General features: G+C 50.1%; 1 protein-coding gene across 5 annotated transcripts in view; it reads right to left on the reverse strand.

The window, feature by feature from the left end:
• The window catches only part of LOC123775034 (uncharacterized), a 132,590-nt gene that overhangs the window by 16,441 nt on the left and 92,726 nt on the right, over positions 1-23,423 (reverse strand). For 3 of the 5 annotated variants that reach the window (XM_069319396.1, XM_069319395.1, XM_069319397.1), the window contains one exon: positions 1,253-1,345. In XM_069319396.1, coding sequence (XP_069175497.1) covers positions 1,253-1,345 — 93 coding nt within the window. Of the gene's footprint in view, positions 1-1,231; positions 1,346-23,423 lie in introns of all 5 variants that reach the window. The other 2 variants (XM_045769806.2, XM_069319394.1) reach the window with 1 other exon arrangement.

Genomic DNA, 23,423 nt, shown 5'->3' on the forward strand with positions numbered 1-23,423 from the left:
AATAATAATACAATAAGAATACAACAGCACAAATATCTAAACATATACATTAATTAACTAGCACAAAATGCAACAATACTCAAACATATGCCCAAAAAAATAATGTATTAACAGAAAATAAAAGTTCAAAGTGGTTAAATGAACATAATGAACAGCGAAGAAATCAAATTTGCAAAAAATAAACAAAAGCTCTACATTTAACGTTACTAATATTAACATGGTGAAGGTGCTAGGCTTCGGGGGTCAGTGATCTGGTTGATCACTGCTCTAAGCGTACACTCGGGAATCCTCTCACAGTCTCTACCTCTGATGTGTAGCCTGCACTAGCCTACAACACCTTACACCAACCTACACCAGCCTGCGCTAACCTACACTAGCTTACACCAGCCCGCACCAGCCTTAAATAGCCTCCAACAGCTATTTCAGGCTGTGGTACAGGCTTACACTAGCCTGCACCAGCCTACATTAGCTTACAATCAGATAAATTAACCATTGTATAAGACTGACGCGGCGAGTATATGATTTCGTAAATCAGGGATACTTTCAGTAGGCTTCCAGTAGGATGTCTAAGGTACTTTATAAACAAAACTTAGCCCCTGAACACGGTATCCCAGTTGGGCCACATAAGGCTTCGGTATAAACCTCCAGATCATAATGTCGAGTTTCGACTGACTTGCTGCGGGCCACACAAGTTATCACTGCTCGAGTGAACTTTTTGTTGCGTATATACTGAGAATTGTGCCTTCTATTGCAGGCGTTCTAATCTCATCCAGAACTAGCCTGCGTTCTGATTGATAAAAGCGAACAGTTTACCCTACACTCTCATGGGTCACTTCTGGAGCATAAGTATACTCAAATTCTGAACTAAAGTGTATTTTCTAATTGGTCAATAAGCTATAGCGGTGACCTTAACAACATTCTCGCGATGGATAGGCCTTAGGCCCAACACTAATTATTCTACAATATACACTAGAGGCACTGGGAATTTTTTAGATGACAGAATTTGAAATAGATGAATGGGGGGTATGCTCGGATCATCGGGGGATCGAGTGCCGACCTGCAAGACTCGTGCCCGCCACTCTACCGACCAAACCAAGTGAATGGATATGGACAAACAAAAAAAAAAAGGTGAAATTAAGATACATAAATCCACTACATGTCAACTTGAGGCACTCACGACACAGACGTAGCTCATTACAAGAATACATACTGTGATTACAAGGATACATACTGTGATTACAAGTATACATACTGCTGGTGTTGAAGAGAGGGTGCGGACACAGGACCAGGAGGTTCTCCCGTAGGGCGTACAGCTCCTGCACCACATCACCGGCCGACACCAGCTCTGGTGACAGAGACAAACATCATTATAAACTCCACACACATACGACAATTACATGGAAAAATGGCTATTGTCTAAATGTTCGAATGTCTAGAAAACGTAATTATGATACACAAATTGTACGTTTTCTATGATTCGGAAAAAAATGGCTTAGCGTTCCCGCGGCCCGGTCCTCAACCTGGCTTCCACCCACATACCTAAAGTAAAACTCTCAATATCATCAACAGGTAAAACACATACATGACCCCCCCCCCCACACACACACAAGCAGTCATTGCATTAGACAAAAAACGGCTAGAAAAACGGGTTCAAAGAGCCAGAGCTCGATCCTGCAGACCCAAAAAGTCAAGTACACACACACACATCAGGTTAAGGCCCTGTGCTGGTTGGGTGACCAGCCGGATACTATGAGGATGGTGATAAGCCTAATTCACTTCCTATTCCCCACAATAATATCCCGTATCATTTAGCTTGTCGATTAGTGACGTCATGGCTAGGAAGGATAGGTGTTGGAGCATTGTTGTGTTATCGGGTCAGTGGCCATCACAACCGGACCCGATTTACGACCTCGTAAACAAGGACGCGCGGTTACTAACTCCTTTGTTAAGATCAATACTTGCATACACTAAAAAAGATGTCATTCATCAAGACTTAGTTTACAACGTGGAAAAGAAAACAAGATTTTTACCGTGCACTTAAGTATATTTACATCATCAGGGAAGTGATGCAGTTATACTTAATTAAGTGCTTTGAGAGCTCGTGTTGTGCATATATTCATATTCAACATATTCAAGATGATATTCAAGTTATTAAATGTTTTGTAAGTATTCTTTATTACTTTGTTTTCTGTCGTCATGTTTGTAATGAAGCCTTACCCGGAAGGTTGTGAGGCTGCCCACTAAAGTTTTTAATAAAATACTCTAGACTGGAAACCTTCCAAAATTCAGAAAAAATGCAACTGTATTACAGTTGTATTAAAACAAGGAGGAGGGCAGGCAGGAGTCACTAAATTACAGACCAGAATCACTGACACTCATTCCGTGTAAATTGCTGAAAAAGAGTAATCACGCCTAAGTTAATTGAACACCTACAAAGGATAAACTTTAATACCAAGACATTAAAATGGTCCCATATTATATATATATCCTAGAAGGGGTACCACCTCTGGTGCAAGTGTAGGGACCCATAGCCTCGGAGAAGAAAATAAATATTATATATATATTATATATAACACGTTATCAGTACACGGGGGAGGAGACTAACCCAACCTCATCAAGAAAAGAGAGAGAGCCCCAAGGGATAGGTAACGTGTGTGTTTGATAAGGACATCCGTTAATGATATGTGTGGCTGTAGGAGTTATACGTTGCTCTCCAGATAACCAAGGCGTGGCAGAACAAGGTCACAGCTATGAACAACAGACGCGTGCGATTAGGGTGTGGTTAGGTTTAAGTAATGTGGGTTAAGGCTTATCCATCGCCAGGGTTATTTAAGGTCACAGTCTTCTTCGTCTCTTAACTTTCAAGTATATACTTTAATCCACAACAGACTTTAAGGGACTGAACAAGCTTTTATTAGGGCAACATTTTAGGGGAAACTAACAAGAATGTAACGTATTGATGAATGAGGGTAGAAAGAGCCTAAGCTACTCTATCCCTTTGACATGTATTTCTTTCTTGTCTCAATAAACATACTTGAACTTTTATTGTAGAACCCGCTATACTGGAGCTGATATTCGGTCTGGACGAGTCAGACATAAGGGTAGCAACGCTGGAAAATCAGGGAGCAAAACATCACTGATTTCAAGCACTCAACAATTTCTTATAATGAACGAATGAGCAGGTGGTTATCTTGAGATGATCTCGGGGCTTTAGTGTCCCCGCGGCCCGGTCCTCGACCAGGCCTCCGCCCCAAAGAAGCAGCCCGTGACAGCTGATTAACACCCAGGTACCTATTTTACTGCTAGGTAACAGGGACATAGGGTGAAAGAAACTCTGCCCATTGTTTCTCGCCGGCGCCCGGAATCGAACCCGGGACCACAGGATCATAAGTCCAGTGTATTGTCCGCTGGGCCGACCGGCTCCCAGGTGACGTATGTTACCTAAATCCGAGGACGGATAACGCATGTATTGGGAAATTTGGTCATAGGTGTTCGATAATTTAGCAAACAAGTAACATTTATTCGATAGTTTAAGGCAACGGGCCACTGTTGTACGATAAGTCACAACAAAGGTTATATCGTATACACACCAACAGCTGTCAGGGGGAACAAATGAACGCCATCAATGTTTTGGTCACTGATTAGGCTTCAGCTCTTGCACTGTTGGTCATCATCATTTATATACACAGTAAAAAATTAGTATATTTTGGTAGCAGTCTTTCCTGTAGACATATATTATTAAATATGACCGAAAAAGTAAGATTAATAATTCTAACACGAATTTTCTCAATCCTTCGTACATTATGCTTCACTGTTGGAGGTAAATCAAAAATCACTTCTCCAAAATTCATTTTTATTTCTAGTCTGACGCGACACGGGCGCGTTTCGTAAAACTTATTACATTTTCAAAGACTTCACAAATACACAACTGATTAGAACTTGCGTTTCCCTGATTTTATATCTACATTTGAGTGAGGTGGGAAGGGTGATGTGGCATAACATTTGAGTGAGGTGGGAAGGATGATGTGGCATTAACACAAGACAGAACACTAGAGGATATTAATAGGGTATTAAAAGTATCAACACAAGACAGAACACGAAAAAATGGGTATTGAATAGAAGTGTTTGTAGAAAGCCTATTGGTCCATATTTCTTGATGCTTCTATATTGGAGCGGAGTCTTGAGGTGGGTAGAATATAGTGGTGCAATAATTGGCTGTTGATTGCTGGTGTTGACTTCTTGATGTGTAGTGCCTCGCAAACGTCAAGCCGCCTGCTGTCGCTGTATCTATCGATGATTTCTGTGTTGTTTACTAGGATTTCTCTGGCGTTCCTTAACAGGGCTCCATTAAGGAACATATAATCTCTTCCCATAACCAAACCATCGCCAGAGAAATCCTAGTAAACAACACAGAAATCATCGATAGATACAGCGACAGCAGGCGGCTTGACGTTTGCGAGGCACTACACATCAAGAAGTCAACACCAGCAATCAACAGCCAATTATTGCACCACTATATTCTACCCACCTCAAGACTCCGCTCCAATATAGAAGCATCAAGAAATATGGACCAATAGGCTTTCTACAAACACTTCTATTCAATACCCATTTTTTCGTGTTCTGTCTTGTGTTGATACTTTTAATACCCTATTAATATCCTCTAGTGTTCTGTCTTGTGTTAATGCCACATCATCCTTCCCACCTCACTCAAATGTAATGCCACATCACCCTTCCCACCTCACTCAAATGTAGATATAAAATCAGGGAAACGCAAGTTCTAATCAGTTGTGTATTTGTGAAGTCTTTGAAAATGTAATAAGTTTTACGAAACGCGCCCGTGTCGCGTCAGACTAGAAATAAAAATGAATTTTGGAGAAGTGATTTTTGATTTACCTCCAACAGTGAAGCATAATGTACGAAGGATTGAGAAAATTCGTGTTAGAATTATTAATCTTACTTTTTCGGTCATATTTAATAATATATGTCTACAGTAAAAAATATATATATTTAGAACGTCTGACCCAGAAATAAAGTAAAAGTAGGAAGAACTTTTTCCTTGTATATGTCGCTGTAGTAGAGTTAATGAACCTCCATGTTATTTCTTATGTACTAATAGGGAGCCGGTGGCTGAGCGGACAGAACACTGGACGCGTGATCCTGTGGTCCCGGGTTCGATCCCGGGCGCCGGCGAGAAACGATGGGCAGAGTTTCTTTCATCCTGACGCCCCCTGTTACCTAGCAGTAAATAGGTACCTGGGAGTTAGTCAGCTGTCACGGGCTGCTTCCTGGGGGTGGAGGCCTGGTCACACACACACACACACACACACACACACACACACACACACACACACACACACACACACACACACACACACACAAACAAGATACAATCAGTGGCGTGTGAGAGACTGACAAACACCCCTGATAGCTGTCAGGAATCTAGATGAGGAAGCCTTCCTAAGCGCTGTGAATACATTCTCCAAGCTCCATCTTTAGGGCCAAGCATCTAAAACCCACACAAGGTGGTGTTGGAAGCTGCGACGATTGGGCAGTCATTACAGGTGATGGGAGTAGTGTTGAAGTGGATAGTTAGTTCGTTTAAAGATGAGTTGAGACTGATAAACAGAAGACATTGGGGGAAGAGGAGGAATTAAATCTGCAACTATGGTGATGCCTGGCATTTCCATTCCTGTTGAACGTGGTGAATATAATACATCCTTGACACACTTGTTTGCAACTAGTGGAATGCAGGAGTTTAATGGGGTCAGGGAAGTTGTGGAATGGAAGGGGGAGAGTGGAATGGAGTAGAGTGGAGTGCAGGATGATGAAACAAGGTTTTTTATAAGCTTATAATAACGTCCTTTTTTGGCTTTTTTGGCTTTTTTGGCAAAGCATGTATGGCTTTGTCTTGACCCCATAGGCTGAGGTATGTAGCAACAGGGGTCACACAAGGTCACTGGTCTGGGGTTAGTTGTGTAGGACCTCACATATATACTGTTGACCTCTCTAGCGGGGTTACTATTATTGGTATTAATCACGTGATGGTCACACCTACATGACGAGTGGCAAGAGAGAGAGAGAGAGAGAGAGAGAGAGAGAGAGGGAGAGGGAGAGAGAGAGAGAGAGAGAGAGGGAGAGGGAGAGAGAGAGAGAGAGAGAGAGAGAGAGAGAGAGAGAGAGAGAGAGAGAGAGAGAGAGAGAGAGAGGGAGAGGGAGAGGGAGAGAGAGAGAGAGAGAGAGAGAGAGAGAGAGAGAGAGAGAGAGAGAGAGAGAGAGAGAGAGGGAGAGGGAGAGGGAGAGGGAGAGGGAGAGAGAGAGAGAGAGAGAGAGAGAGAGAGAGAGGGAGAGAGAGAGAGAGAGAGAGAGAGAGAGGATCAACAGAAGATGGAAGACTCTCTCAACACATAACATTCCTTCGCCTTTGTCAGCAGGTATAAAGCAGGATGCCAGGATCTTTTATTAATAAAAATTCATGTCGCGAACCACGAAGCAATTTGACTAAACGTGACACTCCAGCTGGTTCACTTAGAACACAGTTCACTAAGAACTGTGTTCTAAGTGAACAGTGTTCTTAGAGAACGAGGGGCCAGTTTCACGAAGCAGTTAGGCAAGCACGTACGAACCTGTACATCTTTTCTCAATGTTTGGCGGCTTTGTTTACAATTATTAAAACAGTTAATGAGCTCCGAAGCACCAGGAGGCTGTTTATAACAATAACAACAGTTGATTGGCAAGTTTTCATGCTTGTAAACTGTTTAATAAATGTAACCAAAGCCGTCAAAGATTAAGCAAAGATGTACACGTTCGTAAGTACCTGCGTAACTGCTTCGTGAATCTGTCCCCAGCCCACCAGCTCTGTACCATCCCAGGTCTTCCAGCATCTCCTTATCAAATCATCCTCCCCGGATCTTCTACTGTCACAAGTATCATTCATGTGGTGAACATATGCACGTGACCAAGGACTAAGAGAGTCTCTCCTCCCCCTTCCCCCCCCCCCGTTGAGAAAGCTGGACACGCGTGTCAGGTGGTAATGGACACTGAAGGTGGGACGCCACTTGACTGGGGATCACCTTATACTTGCATACAGGTGGGGTTGGTATTTACAACTCACCCACAATTAGTCTCATAACGGTTGGCTATAACCGTGCTGGTGGCTGGGCTCTCTGAGGGGTATCGTGGTACAAGGGGGGGTAGCGTTGATGGGTATCGTGGTACAAGGGGGGTAGCGTTGATGGGTATCGTGGTACAAGGGTGGGGGGGGGGTAGCGTTGAGAGATATCGTGGTACAAGGGTGGGTAGCGTTGATGGGTATTGTGGTACAAGGGGGGGTAGCGTTGATGGGTATCGTGGTACAAGGGGGGGTAGCGTTGATGGGTATCGTGGTACAAGGGTGGGGGGGGTAGCGTTGAGAGATATCGTGGTACAAGGGTGGGTAGCGTTGATGGGTATTGTGGTACAAGGGGGGGTAGTGTTGATGGGTATCGTGGTACAAGGGTGGGGGGGGGGGTAGCGTTGATGGGTATCGTGGTACAAGGGGGGGGGTAGTGTTGATGGGTATTGTGGTACAAGGGGGGGGGTAGTGTTGATGGGTATCGTGGTACAAGGGGGGGTAGTGTTGATGGGTATTGTGGTACAAGGGGGGTAGTGTTGATGGGTATCGTGGTACAAGGGGGGGTAGTGTTGATGGGTATCGTGGTACAAGGGGGGGTAGCGTTGATGGGTATTGTGGTACAAGGGGGGTAGCGTTGATGGGTATTGTGGAACAAGGGGGGGTAGCGTTGATGGGTATTGTGGTACAAGGGGGGGTAGCGTTGATGGGTATTGTGGTACAAGGGGGGGTAGTGTTGATGGGTATCGTGGTACAAGGGGGGGGGTAGCGTTGATGGGTATTGTGGTACAAGGGGGGGGTAGCGTTGATGGGTATTGTGGTACAAGGGGGGGTAGCGTTGATGGGTATCGTGGTACAAGGGGGGTAGTGTTGATGGGTATCGTGGTACAAGGGTGGGTAGCGTTGATGGGTATCGTGGTACAAGGGGGGGTAGTGTTGATGGGTATCGTGGTACAAGGGTGGGTAGCGTTGATGGGTATCGTGGTACAAGGGGGGGTAGCGTTGATGGGTATTGTGGTACAAGGGGGGGTAGCGTTGATGGGTATCGTGGTACAAGGGGGGGTAGTGTTGATGGGTATCGTGGTACAAGGGTGGGTAGTGTTGATGTGTATTGTGGTACAAGGGGGGGGGTAGCGTTGATGGGTATCGTGGTACAAGGGGGGGTAGTGTTGATGGGTATCGTGGTACAAGGGTGGGTAGCGTTGATGGGTATCGTGGTACAAGGGTGGGTAGCGTTGATGGGTATCGTGGTACAAGGGGTGGGTAGCGTTGATGGGTATCGTGGTACAAGGGTGGGTAGCGTTGATGGGTATCGTGGTACAAGGGGTGGGTAGCGTTGATGGGTATCGTGGTACAAGGGTGGGTAGCGTTGATGGGTATCGTGGTACAAGGGTGGGTAGCGTTGATGGGTATCGTGGTACAAGGGTGGGTAGCGTTGATGGGTATCGTGGTACAAGGGTGGGTAGGGTTGATGGGTATCGTGGTACAAGGGTGGGTAGCGTTGATGGGTATCGTGGTACAAGGGGGGGTAGTGTTGATGGGTATCGTGGTACAAGGGTGGGTAGCGTTGATGGGTATCGTGGTACAAGGGTGGGTAGCGTTGATGGGTATCGTGGTACAAGGGTGGGTAGCGTTGATGGGTATCGTGGTACAAGGGTGGGTAGCGTTGATGGGTATCGTGGTACAAGGGTGGGTAGCGTTGATGGGTATCGTGGTACAAGGGGGGGGTAGTGTTGATGGGTATCGTGGTACAAGGGTGGGTAGCGTTGATGGGTATCGTGGTACAAGGGTGGGTAGCGTTGATGGGTATCGTGGTACAAGGGGGGGTAGCGTTGATGGGTATCGTGGTACAAGGGTGGGTAGCGTTGATGGGTATCGTGGTACAAGGGTGGGTAGCGTTGATGGGTATCGTGGTACAAGGGGGGGTAGCGTTGATGGGTATCGTGGTACAAGGGGGGGGGGGGTAGCGTTGATGGGTATCGTGGTACAAGGGGGGGTAGCGTTGATGGGTATTGTGGTACAAGGGGGGGGTAGCGTTGATGGGTATCGTGGCACAAGGGGGGGTAGTGTTGATGGGTATCGTGGTACAAGGGGGGGGGTAGCGTTGATGGGTATTGTGGTACAAGGGGGGGTAGTGTTGATGGGTATCGTGGTACAAGGGGGGGTAGCGTTGATGGGTATCGTGGTACAAGGGGGGGTAGTGTTGATGGGTATTGTGGTACAAGGGGGGGTAGCGTTGATGGGTATCGTGGTACAAGGGGGGGGGTAGCGTTGATGGGTATCGTGGTACAAGGGGGGGTAGCGTTGATGGGTATCGTGGTACAAGGGGGGGTAGTGTTGATGGGTATTGTGGTACAAGGGGGGGTAGTGTTGATGGGTATTGTGGTACAAGGGGGGGTAGTGTTGATGGGTATCGTGGTACAAGGGGGGGGTAGCGTTGATGGGTATCGTGGTACAAGGGGGGTAGCGTTGATGGGTATCGTGGTACAATGGGGGGGTAGCGTTGATGGGTATCGTGGTACAAGGGGGGGTAGCGTTGATGGGTATTGTGGTACAAGGGGGGGTAGCGTTGATGGGTATCGTGGTACAAGGGGGGGTAGTGTTGATGGGTATCGTGGTACAAGGGTGGGTAGTGTTGATGGGTATTGTGGTACAAGGGGGGGGGGTAGCGTTGATGGGTATCGTGGTACAAGGGGGGGTAGTGTTGATGAGTATCGTGGTACAAGGGTGGGTATCGTGGTACAAGGGTGGGTAGCGTTGATGGGTATCGTGGTACAAGGGGTGGGTAGCGTTGATGGGTATCGTGGTACAAGGGTGGGTAGCGTTGATGGGTATCGTGGTACAAGGGGTGGGTAGCGTTGATGGGTATCGTGGTACAAGGGTGGGTAGCGTTGATGGGTATCGTGGTACAAGGGTGGGTAGCGTTGATGGGTATCGTGGTACAAGGGTGGGTAGCGTTGATGGGTATCGTGGTACAAGGGTGGGTAGGGTTGATGGGTATCGTGGTACAAGGGTGGGTAGCGTTGATGGGTATCGTGGTACAAGGGGGGTAGTGTTGATGGGTATCGTGGTACAAGGGTGGGTAGCGTTGATGGGTATCGTGGTACAAGGGTGGGTAGCGTTGATGGGTATCGTGGTACAAGGGTGGGTAGCGTTGATGGGTATCGTGGTACAAGGGTGGGTAGCGTTGATGGGTATCGTGGTACAAGGGTGGGTAGCGTTGATGGGTATCGTGGTACAAGGGTGGGTAGCGTTGATGGGTATCGTGGTACAAGGGGGGGGTAGTGTTGATGGGTATCGTGGTACAAGGGTGGGTAGCGTTGATGGGTATCGTGGTACAAGGGTGGGTAGCGTTGATGGGTATCGTGGTACAAGGGGGGGTAGCGTTGATGGGTATCGTGGTACAAGGGTGGGTAGCGTTGATGGGTATCGTGGTACAAGGGTGGGTAGCGTTGATGGGTATCGTGGTACAAGGGGTGGGTAGCGTTGATGGGTATCGTGGTACAAGGGTGGGTAGTGTTGATGGGTATTGTGGTACAAGGGGGGGGTAGCGTTGATGGGTATCGTGGTACAAGGGGGGTAGTGTTGATGGGTATCGTGGTACAAGGGTGGGTAGCGTTGATGGGTATCGTGGTACAAGGGTGGGTAGCGTTGATGGGTATCGTGGTACAAGGGTGGGTAGCGTTGATGGGTATCGTGGTACAAGGGTGGGTAGCGTTGATGGGTATCGTGGTACAAGGGTGGGTAGCGTTGATGGGTATCGTGGTACAAGGGGGGGGTAGTGTTGATGGGTATCGTGGTACAAGGGTGGGTAGCGTTGATGGGTATCGTGGTACAAGGGTGGGTAGCGTTGATGGGTATCGTGGTACAAGGGGGGGTAGCGTTGATGGGTATCGTGGTACAAGGGTGGGTAGCGTTGATGGGTATCGTGGTACAAGGGTGGGTAGCGTTGATGGGTATCGTGGTACAAGGGGTGGGTAGCGTTGATGGGTATCGTGGTACAAGGGTGGGTAGTGTTGATGGGTATTGTGGTACAAGGGGGGGGTAGCGTTGATGGGTATCGTGGTACAAGGGGGGGTAGTGTTGATGGGTATCGTGGTACAAGGGTGGGTAGCGTTGATGGGTATCGTGGTACAAGGGTGGGTAGCGTTGATGGGTATCGTGGTACAAGGGGTGGGTAGCGTTGATGGGTATCGTGGTACAAGGGTGGGTAGCGTTGATGGGTATCGTGGTACAAGGGGTGGGTAGCGTTGATGGGTATCGTGGTACAAGGGTGGGTAGCGTTGATGGGTATCGTGGTACAAGGGTGGGTAGCGTTGATGGGTATCGTGGTACAAGGGTGGGTAGCGTTGATGGGTATCGTGGTACAAGGGTGGGTAGGGTTGATGGGTATCGTGGTACAAGGGTGGGTAGCGTGATGGGTATCGTGGTACAAGGGGGGGTAGTGTTGATGGGTATCGTGGTACAAGGGTGGGTAGCGTTGATGGGTATCGTGGTACAAGGGTGGGTAGCGTTGATGGGTATCGTGGTACAAGGGTGGGTAGCGTTGATGGGTATCGTGGTACAAGGGTGGGTAGCGTTGATGGGTATCGTGGTACAAGGGTGGGTAGCGTTGATGGGTATCGTGGTACAAGGGTGGGTAGCGTTGATGGGTATCGTGGTACAAGGGGGGGGGTAGTGTTGATGGGTATCGTGGTACAAGGAGGTGGGTAGCGTTGATGGGTATCGTGGTACAAGGGTGGGTAGCGTTGATGGGTATCGTGGTACAAGGGGGGGTAGCGTTGATGGGTATCGTGGTACAAGGGTGGGTAGCGTTGATGGGTATCGTGGTACAAGGGTGGGTAGCGTTGATGGGTATCGTGGTACAAGGGGGGGTAGCGTTGATGGGTATCGTGGTACAAGGGTGGGTAGCGTTGATGGGTATCGTGGTACAAGGGGGGGGGGTAGCGTTGATGGGTATCGTGGTACAAGGGGGGGGTAGCGTTGATGGGTATTGTGGTACAAGGGGGGGTAGCGTTGATGGGTATCGTGGTACAAGGGGGGGTAGTGTTGATGGGTATCGTGGTACAAGGGGGGGTAGCGTTGATGGGTATTGTGGTACAAGGGGGGGTAGTGTTGATGGGTATCGTGGTACAAGGGGGGGGTAGCGTTGATGGGTATCGTGGTACAAGGGGGGTAGTGTTGATGGGTATTGTGGTACAAGGGGGGGTAGCGTTGATGGGTATCGTGGTACAAGGGGGGGGGGTAGCGTTGATGGGTATCGTGGTACAAGGGGGGGTAGCGTTGATGGGTATCGTGGTACAAGGGGGGGGTAGCGTTGATGGGTATCGTGGTACAAGGGGGGGTAGTGTTGATGGGTATTGTGGTACAAGGGGGGGTAGTGTTGATGGGTATTGTGGTACAAGGGGGGGTAGTGTTGATGGGTATCGTGGTACAAGGGGGGGGGTAGCGTTGATGGGTATCGTGGTACAAGGGGGGTAGCGTTGATGGGTATCGTGGTACAATGGGGGGGTAGCGTTGATGGGTATCGTGGTACAAGGGGGGGTAGCGTTGATGGGTATCGTGGTACAAGGGGGGGTAGCGTTGATGGGTATCGTGGTACAAGGGGGGGTAGCGTTGATGGGTATCGTGGTACAAGGGTGGGGGGGGGTTGAGAGATATCGTGGTACAACCCTATAATTGAGCCTGAAGATTGTAAGAAAACCCTATAATCGAGCCCCAAGAACACAATAATCCAGGGGGATACGAACTGGGATTCTCAAGACTGCTGGAACGGGTCACAGCCCCGCAACCAGATGGGTACAAGTCACGGGTGTACGAAGAATAAAGGTATCTGGCCCTGAGGCCTCACAAGCCGTTTCGTCAGGGTTCGAGCCCCGGCCGGGGAAGGCTTAACTGGGCAACAGTCTTTGTAACTCTTCACTCCACTGTTCTCAGCAATAATTGGGGCACACGGTTGTAAATCGCTTGGTGGGTTGTGTGCCAGGCTTCACAGGACTATGGGAAGGACAGCTGGGCTTAGTATTTCGGGGCTTAGCGTCCCCGCGGCCCGGTCCTCGACCAGGCCTCCTTTTTGTTACACATCCCCCAGGAAGCAGCCCATAGCAGCTGTCTAATTCACAGGTAGGTAGGTAGGTAGATAGGTAGGTAGGTAGGTAGGTAGGTAGGTAGGTAGGTAGGTAGGCAGGTAGGCAGGTAGGCAGGTAGGTAGGCAGGTAGGCAGGTAGGCAGGTAGGTAGGTAGGTAGGTAGGTATGTAGGCAGGTAGGTAGGTAGATAAGTAGGTAGGTAGGTAGGTAGGTAGGCAGGCAGGCAGGCAGGCAGGCAGGTAGGTAGGTAGGTAGGTAGGTAGGCAGGCAGGCAGGCAGGCAGGCAGGCAGGCAGGCAGGTAGGCAGGCAGGCAGGCAGGCAGGCAGGCAGGCAGGTAGGCAGGCAGGTAGGCAGGCAGGCAGGCAGGCAGGCAGGCAGGCAGGCAGGCAGGTAGGCAGGCAGGCAGGCAGGCAGGCAGGTAGGCAGGCAGGCAGGCAGGTAGGCAGGCAGGCAGGCAGGCAGGCAGGCAGGTAGGCAGGTAGGCAGGCAGGCAGGCAGGCAGGCAGGCAGGTAGGCAGGCAGGCAGGCAGGCAGGTAGGCAGGCAGGCAGGCAGGCAGGCAGGCAGGCAGGCAGGCAGGCAGGCAGGCAGGTAGGCAGGCAGGCAGGCAGGCAGGCAGGCAGGCAGGCAGGTAGGCAGGCAGGCAGGCAGGTAGGCAGGCAGGCAGGCAGGCAGGTAGGCAGGCAGGCAGGCAGGTAGGCAGGCAGGCAGGCAGGCAGGCAGGCAGGCAGGTAGGCAGGCAGGCAGGCAGGTAGGCAGGCAGGCAGGCAGGTAGGCAGGCAGGCAGGCAGGCAGGCAGGCAGGCAGGCAGGCAGGCAGGCAGGCAGGTAGGCAGGCAGGCAGGCAGGTAGGCAGGCAGGCAGGCAGGCAGGTAGGCAGGCAGGCAGGCAGGCAGGCAGGCAGGTAGGCAGGCAGGCAGGCAGGCAGGCAGGCAGGCAGGCAGGCAGGCAGGCAGGCAGGCAGGTAGGCAGGCAGGCAGGCAGGCAGGCAGGCAGGCAGGCAGGCAGGTAGGCAGGCAGGCAGGCAGGCAGGCAGGCAGGCAGGCAGGTAGGCAGGCAGGCAGGCAGGCAGGCAGGCAGGCAGGCAGGTAGGCAGGCAGGTAGGCAGGCAGGCAGGCAGGTAGGCAGGCAGGTAGGCAGGCAGGCAGGCAGGCAGGCAGGCAGGCAGGCAGGCAGGCAGGCAGGCAGGCAGGTAGGCAGGCAGGCAGGCAGGCAGGCAGGCAGGCAGGCAGGCAGGCAGGTAGGCAGGCAGGCAGGCAGGCAGGCAGGCAGGCAGGCAGGCAGGCAGGCAGGTAGGCAGGCAGGCAGGCAGGCAGGCAGGCAGGCAGGCAGGCAGGCAGGCAGGTAGGCAGGCAGGTAGGCAGGCAGGTAGGCAGGCAGGCAGGCAGGCAGGCAGGCAGGCAGGCAGGCAGGCAGGCAGGCAGGCAGGTAGGCAGGCAGGTAGGAGGGGTATCAGAGTGAGGGTTGGGGATAGGTCAGCAGCCCAAGGTGCCTGGCAGCGGAGGCATACCAATATGCATCTCCCAGAAAAACAGCATCATCCCTTGTGTTCTAAACATGTTCCTTACATCTCCAGCATACAGCATCATCCTCATCATGGCGATTATGATGAGTGGGTGAGGCGTGAATCATGGCAGTGAACTATGCATGCTTAACACACACACACACACACACACACACACACACACACACACACACACACACACACACACACACACACACACACACACACATGTATAGTGTCACTCAGCGGCTAATTATACAACACAAGCACTTCACAGCCGCTCGACAATTAGTGTCATTTCGTACACAAACAATCAGGAGGAGAGAACACACACACTCTCACACATCATGACAACCGCTGATTGTAGCTCAGCCTGGCCAGCAGTGCCACAATAGTGCCGTGGCAACAGCCCTGGCCAACAGGGCCATGGCAACAGCCCTTCCCAACAGGGCCATGGCAACAGCCCTGGCCAACAGGGCCATGGCAACAGCCCTGGCCAACAGGGCCATGGCAACAGCCCTGGCCAACAGGGCCATGGCAACAGCCCTGGCCAACAGGGCCATGGCAACAGCCCTTCCCAACAGGGCCATGGCAACAGCCCTTCCCAACAGGGCCATGGCAACAGCCCTGGCCAACAGGGCCATGGCAACAGCCCTTCCCAACAGTGCCATGGCAACAGCCCTGGCCAACAGGGCCATGGCAACAGCCATAGGAAGACCCCCCCCCACACCACAAAAAAAAAAAACACTAAACTCTCCATAATTTTAAGTAAAGTTTAATTTACCGAAAGAACGTGACAGATAAAAATGGAACTCTACCAAGAAATGCGTCAAAGACGGGGATAAGAAGAGACGAAAATAACACCAAACCTTCATTCATAGAACAATAGGAAGTGCACGAAGCGTGTGGCGGGTTGCCAGACAACCCCACACAAGAGATTGAGATTACAGTGTGGCTTTTTTTTTTTTGCGGTGGACCAAGCCTATCTTTTTTGACACAGAGCCACTCTTGCTCACCCGCAAGGTGTAGCTCGCATCTCACTTCACGTAAGTCCACTACGGGATCACCATAGCCGGTGCTACTTGTGCCCCGCTCCTGTGCCAGGTAAGTTCACTACGGGCTCACCATAGCCCGTGCTACTTGTCCCCCGTCCTGTGCCTGGTAAGTCCACTACGGGCTCACCATAGCCCGTGCTACTTGTCCCCCGTCCTGTGCCAGGTAAGTTCACTACGGGATCACCATAGCCCGTGCTACTTGTCCCGCTCCTGTGCCAGGTAAGTCCACTACGGGCTCACCATAGCCCGGGCTACTTGTCCCGCTCCTGTGCCAGGTAAGTCCACTACGGGCTCACCATAGCCCGTGCTACTTGCCCCGCTCCTGTGCCAGGTAAGTCCACTACGGGCTCACCATAGCCCGTGCTACTTGCCCCGCTCCTGTGCCAGGTAAGTTACGGGCTCACCATAGCCCGTGCTACTTGCCCCGCTCCTGTGCCAGGTAAGTCCACTACGGGCTCACCATAGCCCGTGCTACTTGCCCCGCTCCTGTGCCAGGTAAGTTACGGGCTCACCATAGCCCGTGCTACTTGCCCCGCTCCTGTGCCAGGTAAGTCCACTACGGGCTCACCATAGCCCGTGCTACTTGGAACTTATTCCGAGTAGCTGAATCTATAACAACAACAACAACAACATCTCAATACCCTCAACAACAAGGTGGTCGGTGGCTGAGCAGACAGAACACTGGACGTGTGATCCTGTGGTCCCGGGTTCGATCCCGGGCTCCGGCGAGAAACAATAGCCAGAGTTTCTTTCACCCCTGATGCCCCCTGTTACCTAGCAGTAAATAGGTACCTGAGAGTGAGTCAGCTGGCACGGGCTGCTTCCTGGGAGTGGAGGCATAGGGTGAAAGAAATTCTACCCATTGTTTCTCGCCGGCGCCCGGGATCGAACCCGGGACCACAGGAGCACAAGTCCAGTGTGCTGTCCGCTCGGCCGACCGGCTCCCTTGTACTTGGAAAGGGTCAGGATAAGGAATTGGGACGGGACGGGGGAAAGGAATGGTGCCCAACCACTTGGACGGTCGGGGCCAAGTCAGCGATTTAAACGCGGCAACATGGCGCCGTAGACTGGGAGCGTGGCTGGGAGCTCCCACAATCCAGCCCTTCTCCTAAGGTTCCCTAACGTCAGGAAATTGGCGTACTAAAGTCCCCCCTTTATCCTAACCTACCAGAGGGCCCACAAACAGAAAACGGGACAGTACGTCAATTTGGCGACCCCGCTGCCATTTTCTAGTAGGATAGTTTGTGGCCTGAGGTGGAGTATACGTCAAAATGCGACGATATATTAGGATAATGGCTTGCGAATTGAAGGCAAATTACTACAGGAGACCAATTGTCTTGACGACACTCATTACTGGACCCTGCAAGCACATTAAGGTAGCCCAGATGCTCCATGACGTAGGTGCGAATCCTCGTCACGGCCCTTGTGGATTTGTACATTAAGGTAGCTACCCTACACCCTAGCCTCACCCCTTCCTCCCCATAACAGTCACTTTGTCTCCAAATTCCACTTTCAACCCCTATACCCAACACTCCCCTTCCTCATCCCCCTTCCCTCACCCCCTCCCCCCCCCCCGCCTTAGTCATCAGTCATGTTGAAGGGGAACACAAAGTCAAGCTTGAGCACCTAGAGGTGATGAGACCGCGAGCCTCATTGGTCAATGGCAGCGGCCAATCCCAGCCGTCAGAGAGGGGTGGGGGGGGGGGAGTGTTTACAACAGGTTGCTTCTTGTTGTTTTATTGTTAAGTGACACGCCAGAGCTGTTGTCAGGTGCCCCCTTGACAGGTGCTTGGCGAAGGGGGGCCCGCCCCCTGGGGGGGGGGGGTGCTTGGCGAAGGGGGTCCCGCCCCCTGGGGAGCTGCCTGGGGAAGGGGGGCCCGCCCCCTGGGGGGGGGTGCCTGGGGAAGGGGGTCCCGCCCCCTGGGGGGGGTGCCTGGGGAAGGGGGGCCCACAGTGAGCAAGGCAGTCTATAACAATGAAGCAAGCTACACAAACAAACACTGGCTTAACTGGTTTGTTGTGACACCGGACTGATGCGTCCATGGACGGTGTCCCTCCCACGCTGCCTGGGGTGTCCAGGGTGAAGGAAGGTGAGGGAAGGAAGGAGGAAGAAAGGAAGGAAAGAAGGAAGGAAAAAGTGCGGAGGATCGTGTGAGGAATGACCAAGGGAGTTTAATCCGTCACTAACAATGCCAGTATTGACTGAGTGTAGTGAGTGTGATCACTCTGGCCGCCTACGCGACGTGGCCCCCAAGTGTCTCTCTCCCTCGGGCCCGCCCCCTCAACACCTCTGCTCCTGGCGGCAAACTTACAACTTACAGAAATTAGATTACCATTCGCCTTTCCTGCCGTTAGTAAACATGGCCGCGCTTGAAGAATCAGTGCTCCAGCGCTGCTTAGAGGTCCCTCTACCTCTATATATATCTCTCTATATATATATATATATATATATATATATATATATATATATATATATATATATATATATATATATATATATATATATATATATATACTACCTCTCTCGAAGACCCGAAGCCACAACACCCCTCACAGACTCCCTCACCAAGCTAAGATCAAGGTTATCAGGCAGCCACACCACAAAGTCATTGAGGACGCAAAGAGCGCGTAGGAACCACACCTGCAGAGACACACCTGGCTGGCCACACCTAGCGATGATGTGGCCGGCCGTAGGGACGTGCAGGTGCTTCAAGAAGACTTTTGTATGTTTCAACAGTCAGCTGTTCTAAGGTGACTGTTGTTCTTCAACAGTCAGGTGTTCTAAGCTGACTGTTGTTCTTCAACAGTCAGCTGTTCTAAGGTGACTGTTGTTCTTCAACAGTCAGCTGTTCTAAGCTGACTGTTGTTCTTCAACAGTCAGGTGTTCTAAGCTGACTGTTGTTCTTCAACAGTCAGCTGTTCTAAGCTGACTGTTGTTCTTCAACAGTCAGCTGTTCTAAGCTGACTGTTGTTCTTCAACAGTCAGGTGTTCTAAGGTGACTGTTGATGATGCTCGAGACCGACAACCAGAGCGCAACTCCATAGTCTCCTAAGACTGATGGATGCCTCAAGATACATTATAATTTGAGATCCCTATTTCACTATCCCTGTAATCTTTGGTATGGGTGTCGGTGAATATCTAGGCGGAACATCACTTCTGTGAATATCTGTTTACGAGAACTTTACTTCTTGAGTTTGGCCTTAAACCTTCTTTGTTGGCAAATATAAAACATTTCTCATATTGTGTCTTACTTCAGGCGGGTTTGGAGAGTCCCCCCTCCTCTCTCTCTCCCTCTTCTTCCAACCCGTCCTCTTAAAAAGAACGTCACTTTTGGCCCGTATGCGCGATATGGCTAAATTTGGACGTAATTTGAAATGAAATCGACTCACAAAAGTGACGTTCTGTTCCGTTTTCTATTTGAGTCGTCCGGCCTACGCGCAGAGGTTATAAGAGGACACTTTAAATTAACGTTTTTCATAACGTTTTGAAACTTTATGAGAATTTCCTGCCCACCTAACCTATCAGAGGACCCTTAACTTACTGGTGTTGCAAAAAGAAATCCCAAATTTATTTTCATTTTTTTTTCATTTTCCAATTACGTCCAAATTCGGCCATACGGGCAAACGGCCAAAAGCGACGTTCTTTTTAAGAGGACAGGTTGCTTCTTCAATATCAACTATATGCTATATTGGTAGTATGAGTACCAGTGTTGTGGGGTGTGGTAGTGTGTGTTGGGGGGGGCACATGGGTACTTTGGTAGTCCAATCTTGTACTCTGTCTAACTTCCCATCCATACTCTTGCAATATTTTATATGTGAACATGTACATATATATATGTGCACACAGATCACGTATAGATACGTACAAACACACACACATATACCACGTAGGTAGCCCACAAATTATGTACATCAATGAACTTGCTACACTTAACTGCTAGACGTGGTGTTCAACACAAGAACAACACTGTACAACACAGACACCCCAGGCCGCCGCTGGCGTCAGCCCCACTACCACCACACAAACAATTTGACCAGACCACACACTAGAAGGTGAAGGGATGACGACGTTTCGGTCCGTCCTGGACCATTCTCAAGTTGAATCGACTTGAGAATGGCCCAGGACGGAACGAAACGTCGTCGTCCCTTCACCTTCTAGTGCGTAGTCTGGTCAAATTACTGTAGCCACGTTATTGTGACTCATCGCCTACACCACACAAACATTATAATGAATATGTTTACTACGTGGGGACACTCAGCCATCAGCCACCAGATCACGACTTACTCTCGCTAATTACACGGGAGGAGACGATGTAATCTCTCTCTCTCAAGTGGTCAGTGGCGTGATGTAGCTGGTCTTGTGAGACGTAAAGTGGCCCTACAGTGCCTCCGTGACGGTCCTTGACGGTCTTGGCTATACTATCTTATTGTTTGGGTGGCTGCTTCACTGGTCTTATCCACAATGTCTTAGTCACAGATTCCTGAGCCTATGACGTGCTTATCTGATTGTGCTTCGGCTCCTTGGTCCCGCCTCTCAACTGTCAATCAACTGGTATTCAGATTCCTGAGCCTATGACATGCTCATCTGATTGTGCTTCGGCTCCTTGGTCCCGCCTCTCAACCGTCAATCAACTGGTATTCAGATTCCTGAGCCTATGACATGCTCATCTGATTGTGCTTCGGCTCCTTGGTCCCGCCTCTCAACCGTCAATCAACTGGTGTACAAGTTCCTGAGCCTACTGGGCTCTGTCATAACATTGTAAACTGTGTATGGAGTCAGCCTCCACCACATCACTGCCTAGTGTGCTGATGGAGATAGGAAGCCAGTAATTTGCCTTATCGAGGTCCCTTTAGGCCAGGTACTGACCTTTCCCAGGATGCGACCCACAACAGTTTCCTAACTCTCGGGTAGCTATTTACTGTCAGGCGAACAGACATATCAGGTGAAAGGTAAGGTAATTATCAGGTGAAAGAAAACGTAGCCCAACCGCTTCTGTCCTGCTGCTAATGTTAGAATGTCTTAAGTAAAATAATGTATATAAATTATATTAAATTTGTATTTATTATGAGGAAAACAGTGTATATACCCAGCGTTAGTATATACACTGTGAGAGCTTCTTACAGATCCAAGCTCGATCCTCGATGCTTCTTACAGTTCCAAGCTCGATCCTCGATGCTCCAAGTAGTTGTGCAACGTTCCTTCACTCCATCCCAGGTCCTAACCCGTCCTCGTATCCCTTTCATGTGCTATACTGGCATAATGGCTTAGCCATTTATCCTTATAATTTCCTTCTATGCCTCGAACCAAATACACAGATAGTTCCCTTCGCCTCTTCAATGGTGCAGCCGGAAGTGTAGCCACTGTGATGAGTGATGTACTGGTTTCGGGTAAGGCGGGGATACGTAGAAACGATTGGGCTTTCTATCCTTCCGATATAGCTATTTTCCCTACATGTTGCACTCACCCGTGGCATATATCCTGCCACTCATATATCCAAATGCTCACACATTTATTACATATATAATAGTAATCTTATCGAGGCTTCCCCCCCCCTACCCCTACCCCTACCCCTACCCTTACCCCTACCCCTAGCTACGGGCGAGGAGAGTGTTATAGATAAGGCCGGCTCTCACTGGTCCGTATATACTCCTTATATTAGAGGAGACTAACGACCTTACAGTCCACGAATATCCTGGGGGCCAGATTCATGAAGGCACTTACGCAAGCACTTACGAACGTGTACATCTTTCCTCAATCTTTGATGGCTTTGGTTACATTTATTAAACAGTTTACAAGCATGAAAACTTCGCATTCAACTGTTGTTATTGTTATAAACAGCCTCCTGGTGCTTCGGAGCTCATTAACTGTTTAATAAATGGCAACAATGCCGCCAAAGATTGAGAAAATATATACAGGTTCGTAAGTGCTTTCGTAAGTGTTTTCGTGAATCTGGCCCCTGACTACGCCCCTGTTACCGGGTGCCCCAAGACTCCTCAGTATCTTAGCGTCTTAACTCAAGTTATTTAGGCTTTACGGTAGGGCTGGGCGTCTCCTCGCAAGATATAGGCTTTTTATTTACTCCTGGAGCCAGACGTTCAGCCTATTGTTGCTGGGCATTGGCAGATTCCTGAGCCCCCAGTAGGCTCAGGAATCAGTTGATTGAGAGTTGAGAGGCAGGACCAAAGAGCCAGAGCTCAACCCCCGCAAGCACAAATAGGTGAGTACACACACACACATTCTATTTTATAGATTTAGATCTATACACTACATTTCCTGCTTGTGCCATACAGTGTGTGTGTGTACCCGGCGGTGCCCGGGTCTACGCTGTCTCTTTCACCCCCCCACCACTACCCCTCCCCCTCTCACCTCTCCTCTACCCCCCCCCGCTCCTCCTCTCATTTTGTATCTTCACTACACGAATATCATAATGCTTAGTACACGTCGGACTCTGAGGGGAGATGAGCACACGTGTTCCTCTGGTAAAACACCTGCCCTCTGACAGGTGAGCAATACATGTGTTTTCTAATACATGTAGTTCCCACTAACGACGTAAACACGTCCTTGTGGAGTGGTGTGTGGGCTGCGCACTGCGATGTTACAACCCGTCCTCACACTAGGTTGGTTAAAGCAGCGGCCGTCCTCCCCAGACGCATTCATCAATTTTAATATACTGTGTATTAAACATTGGTTTGTTCTCATATAAATTAATATTATTATGCATAAAAAATTTCTATGTATAGTTAGGAGTAGGTTAGGTTAGGTGTTTAGGTTCTGTTGGCGATAATTTGTATTTGGAGTACGTGGGTGAAGCATTTATAGAATTGTGGTTCGAACAGAGGACGTGAGCGAAGCACTTGTTCCGGAAGTGTTCGGACGTCATCAGTTGTGAGTCGTGTGTAAACCGTTTTTCATTCATAAACAGGAGGTTTGGCGGCTGGATTAACGAGCTTGGACCTTAGTATGCGAGGATGGGCTGGGTGAAGCAACTAGTCGGGACACAAGGCCAGGATTCATCTACCATTTACGTGTCCAGCCCTCGAAGCCTGTACATCTGTCCTAGATCAGGGCGGCTCAGTCTGCCTTTATTAAGTACTATATGAGCTGGCCAACTTCACAGCCCAAGGGTAATAGTGCCGTAAACGACTTCGTACTGCAAACACTGCTTAATACATGCAAACAAAGCCGCCCAGCAACCAGCAACACCAGTGCCAGGGAAAATGGCGGCGTCTTCCTGAGCGGTCAGGCAGCCAGTGTCCAAGGGGCCCACCCCGGCCAGGCAGCCAGTGCCCAAGTGGGGCCACCCCGGCCAGGCAGGCAGTGCCCAAGTGGGGCCATCCCGGCCAGGCAGCCAGTGCCCAAGTGGGGCCATCCCGGCCAGGCAGCCACTGCCCAAGGAGGCCCACCCCGGAACCTAACTCATTATTACAAGCTGTTCTTGGCTAATTTTCTTCATTCCATACTGTAAGTTTCTAAATTAATTTCTAATCATTTTTCAAAATCCATTTTCCGGCTGTAAGGTTCACCAATCACGGCAGAAACCACCACTGGATCCATAAACAAGCTATTGTAAAGTGCTTCTCTGAGTGGCTGTGTATCACCAGCAGTAAATGAACGATGCATCAGCCAATAATTGACAAGAGGAGCCACTTAAATGACCATAAACACTTG

This window comes from Procambarus clarkii, chromosome 92 (genome assembly GCF_040958095.1).
Source record: "Procambarus clarkii isolate CNS0578487 chromosome 92, FALCON_Pclarkii_2.0, whole genome shotgun sequence".
NCBI lineage: Eukaryota > Metazoa > Arthropoda > Malacostraca > Decapoda > Cambaridae > Procambarus > Procambarus clarkii.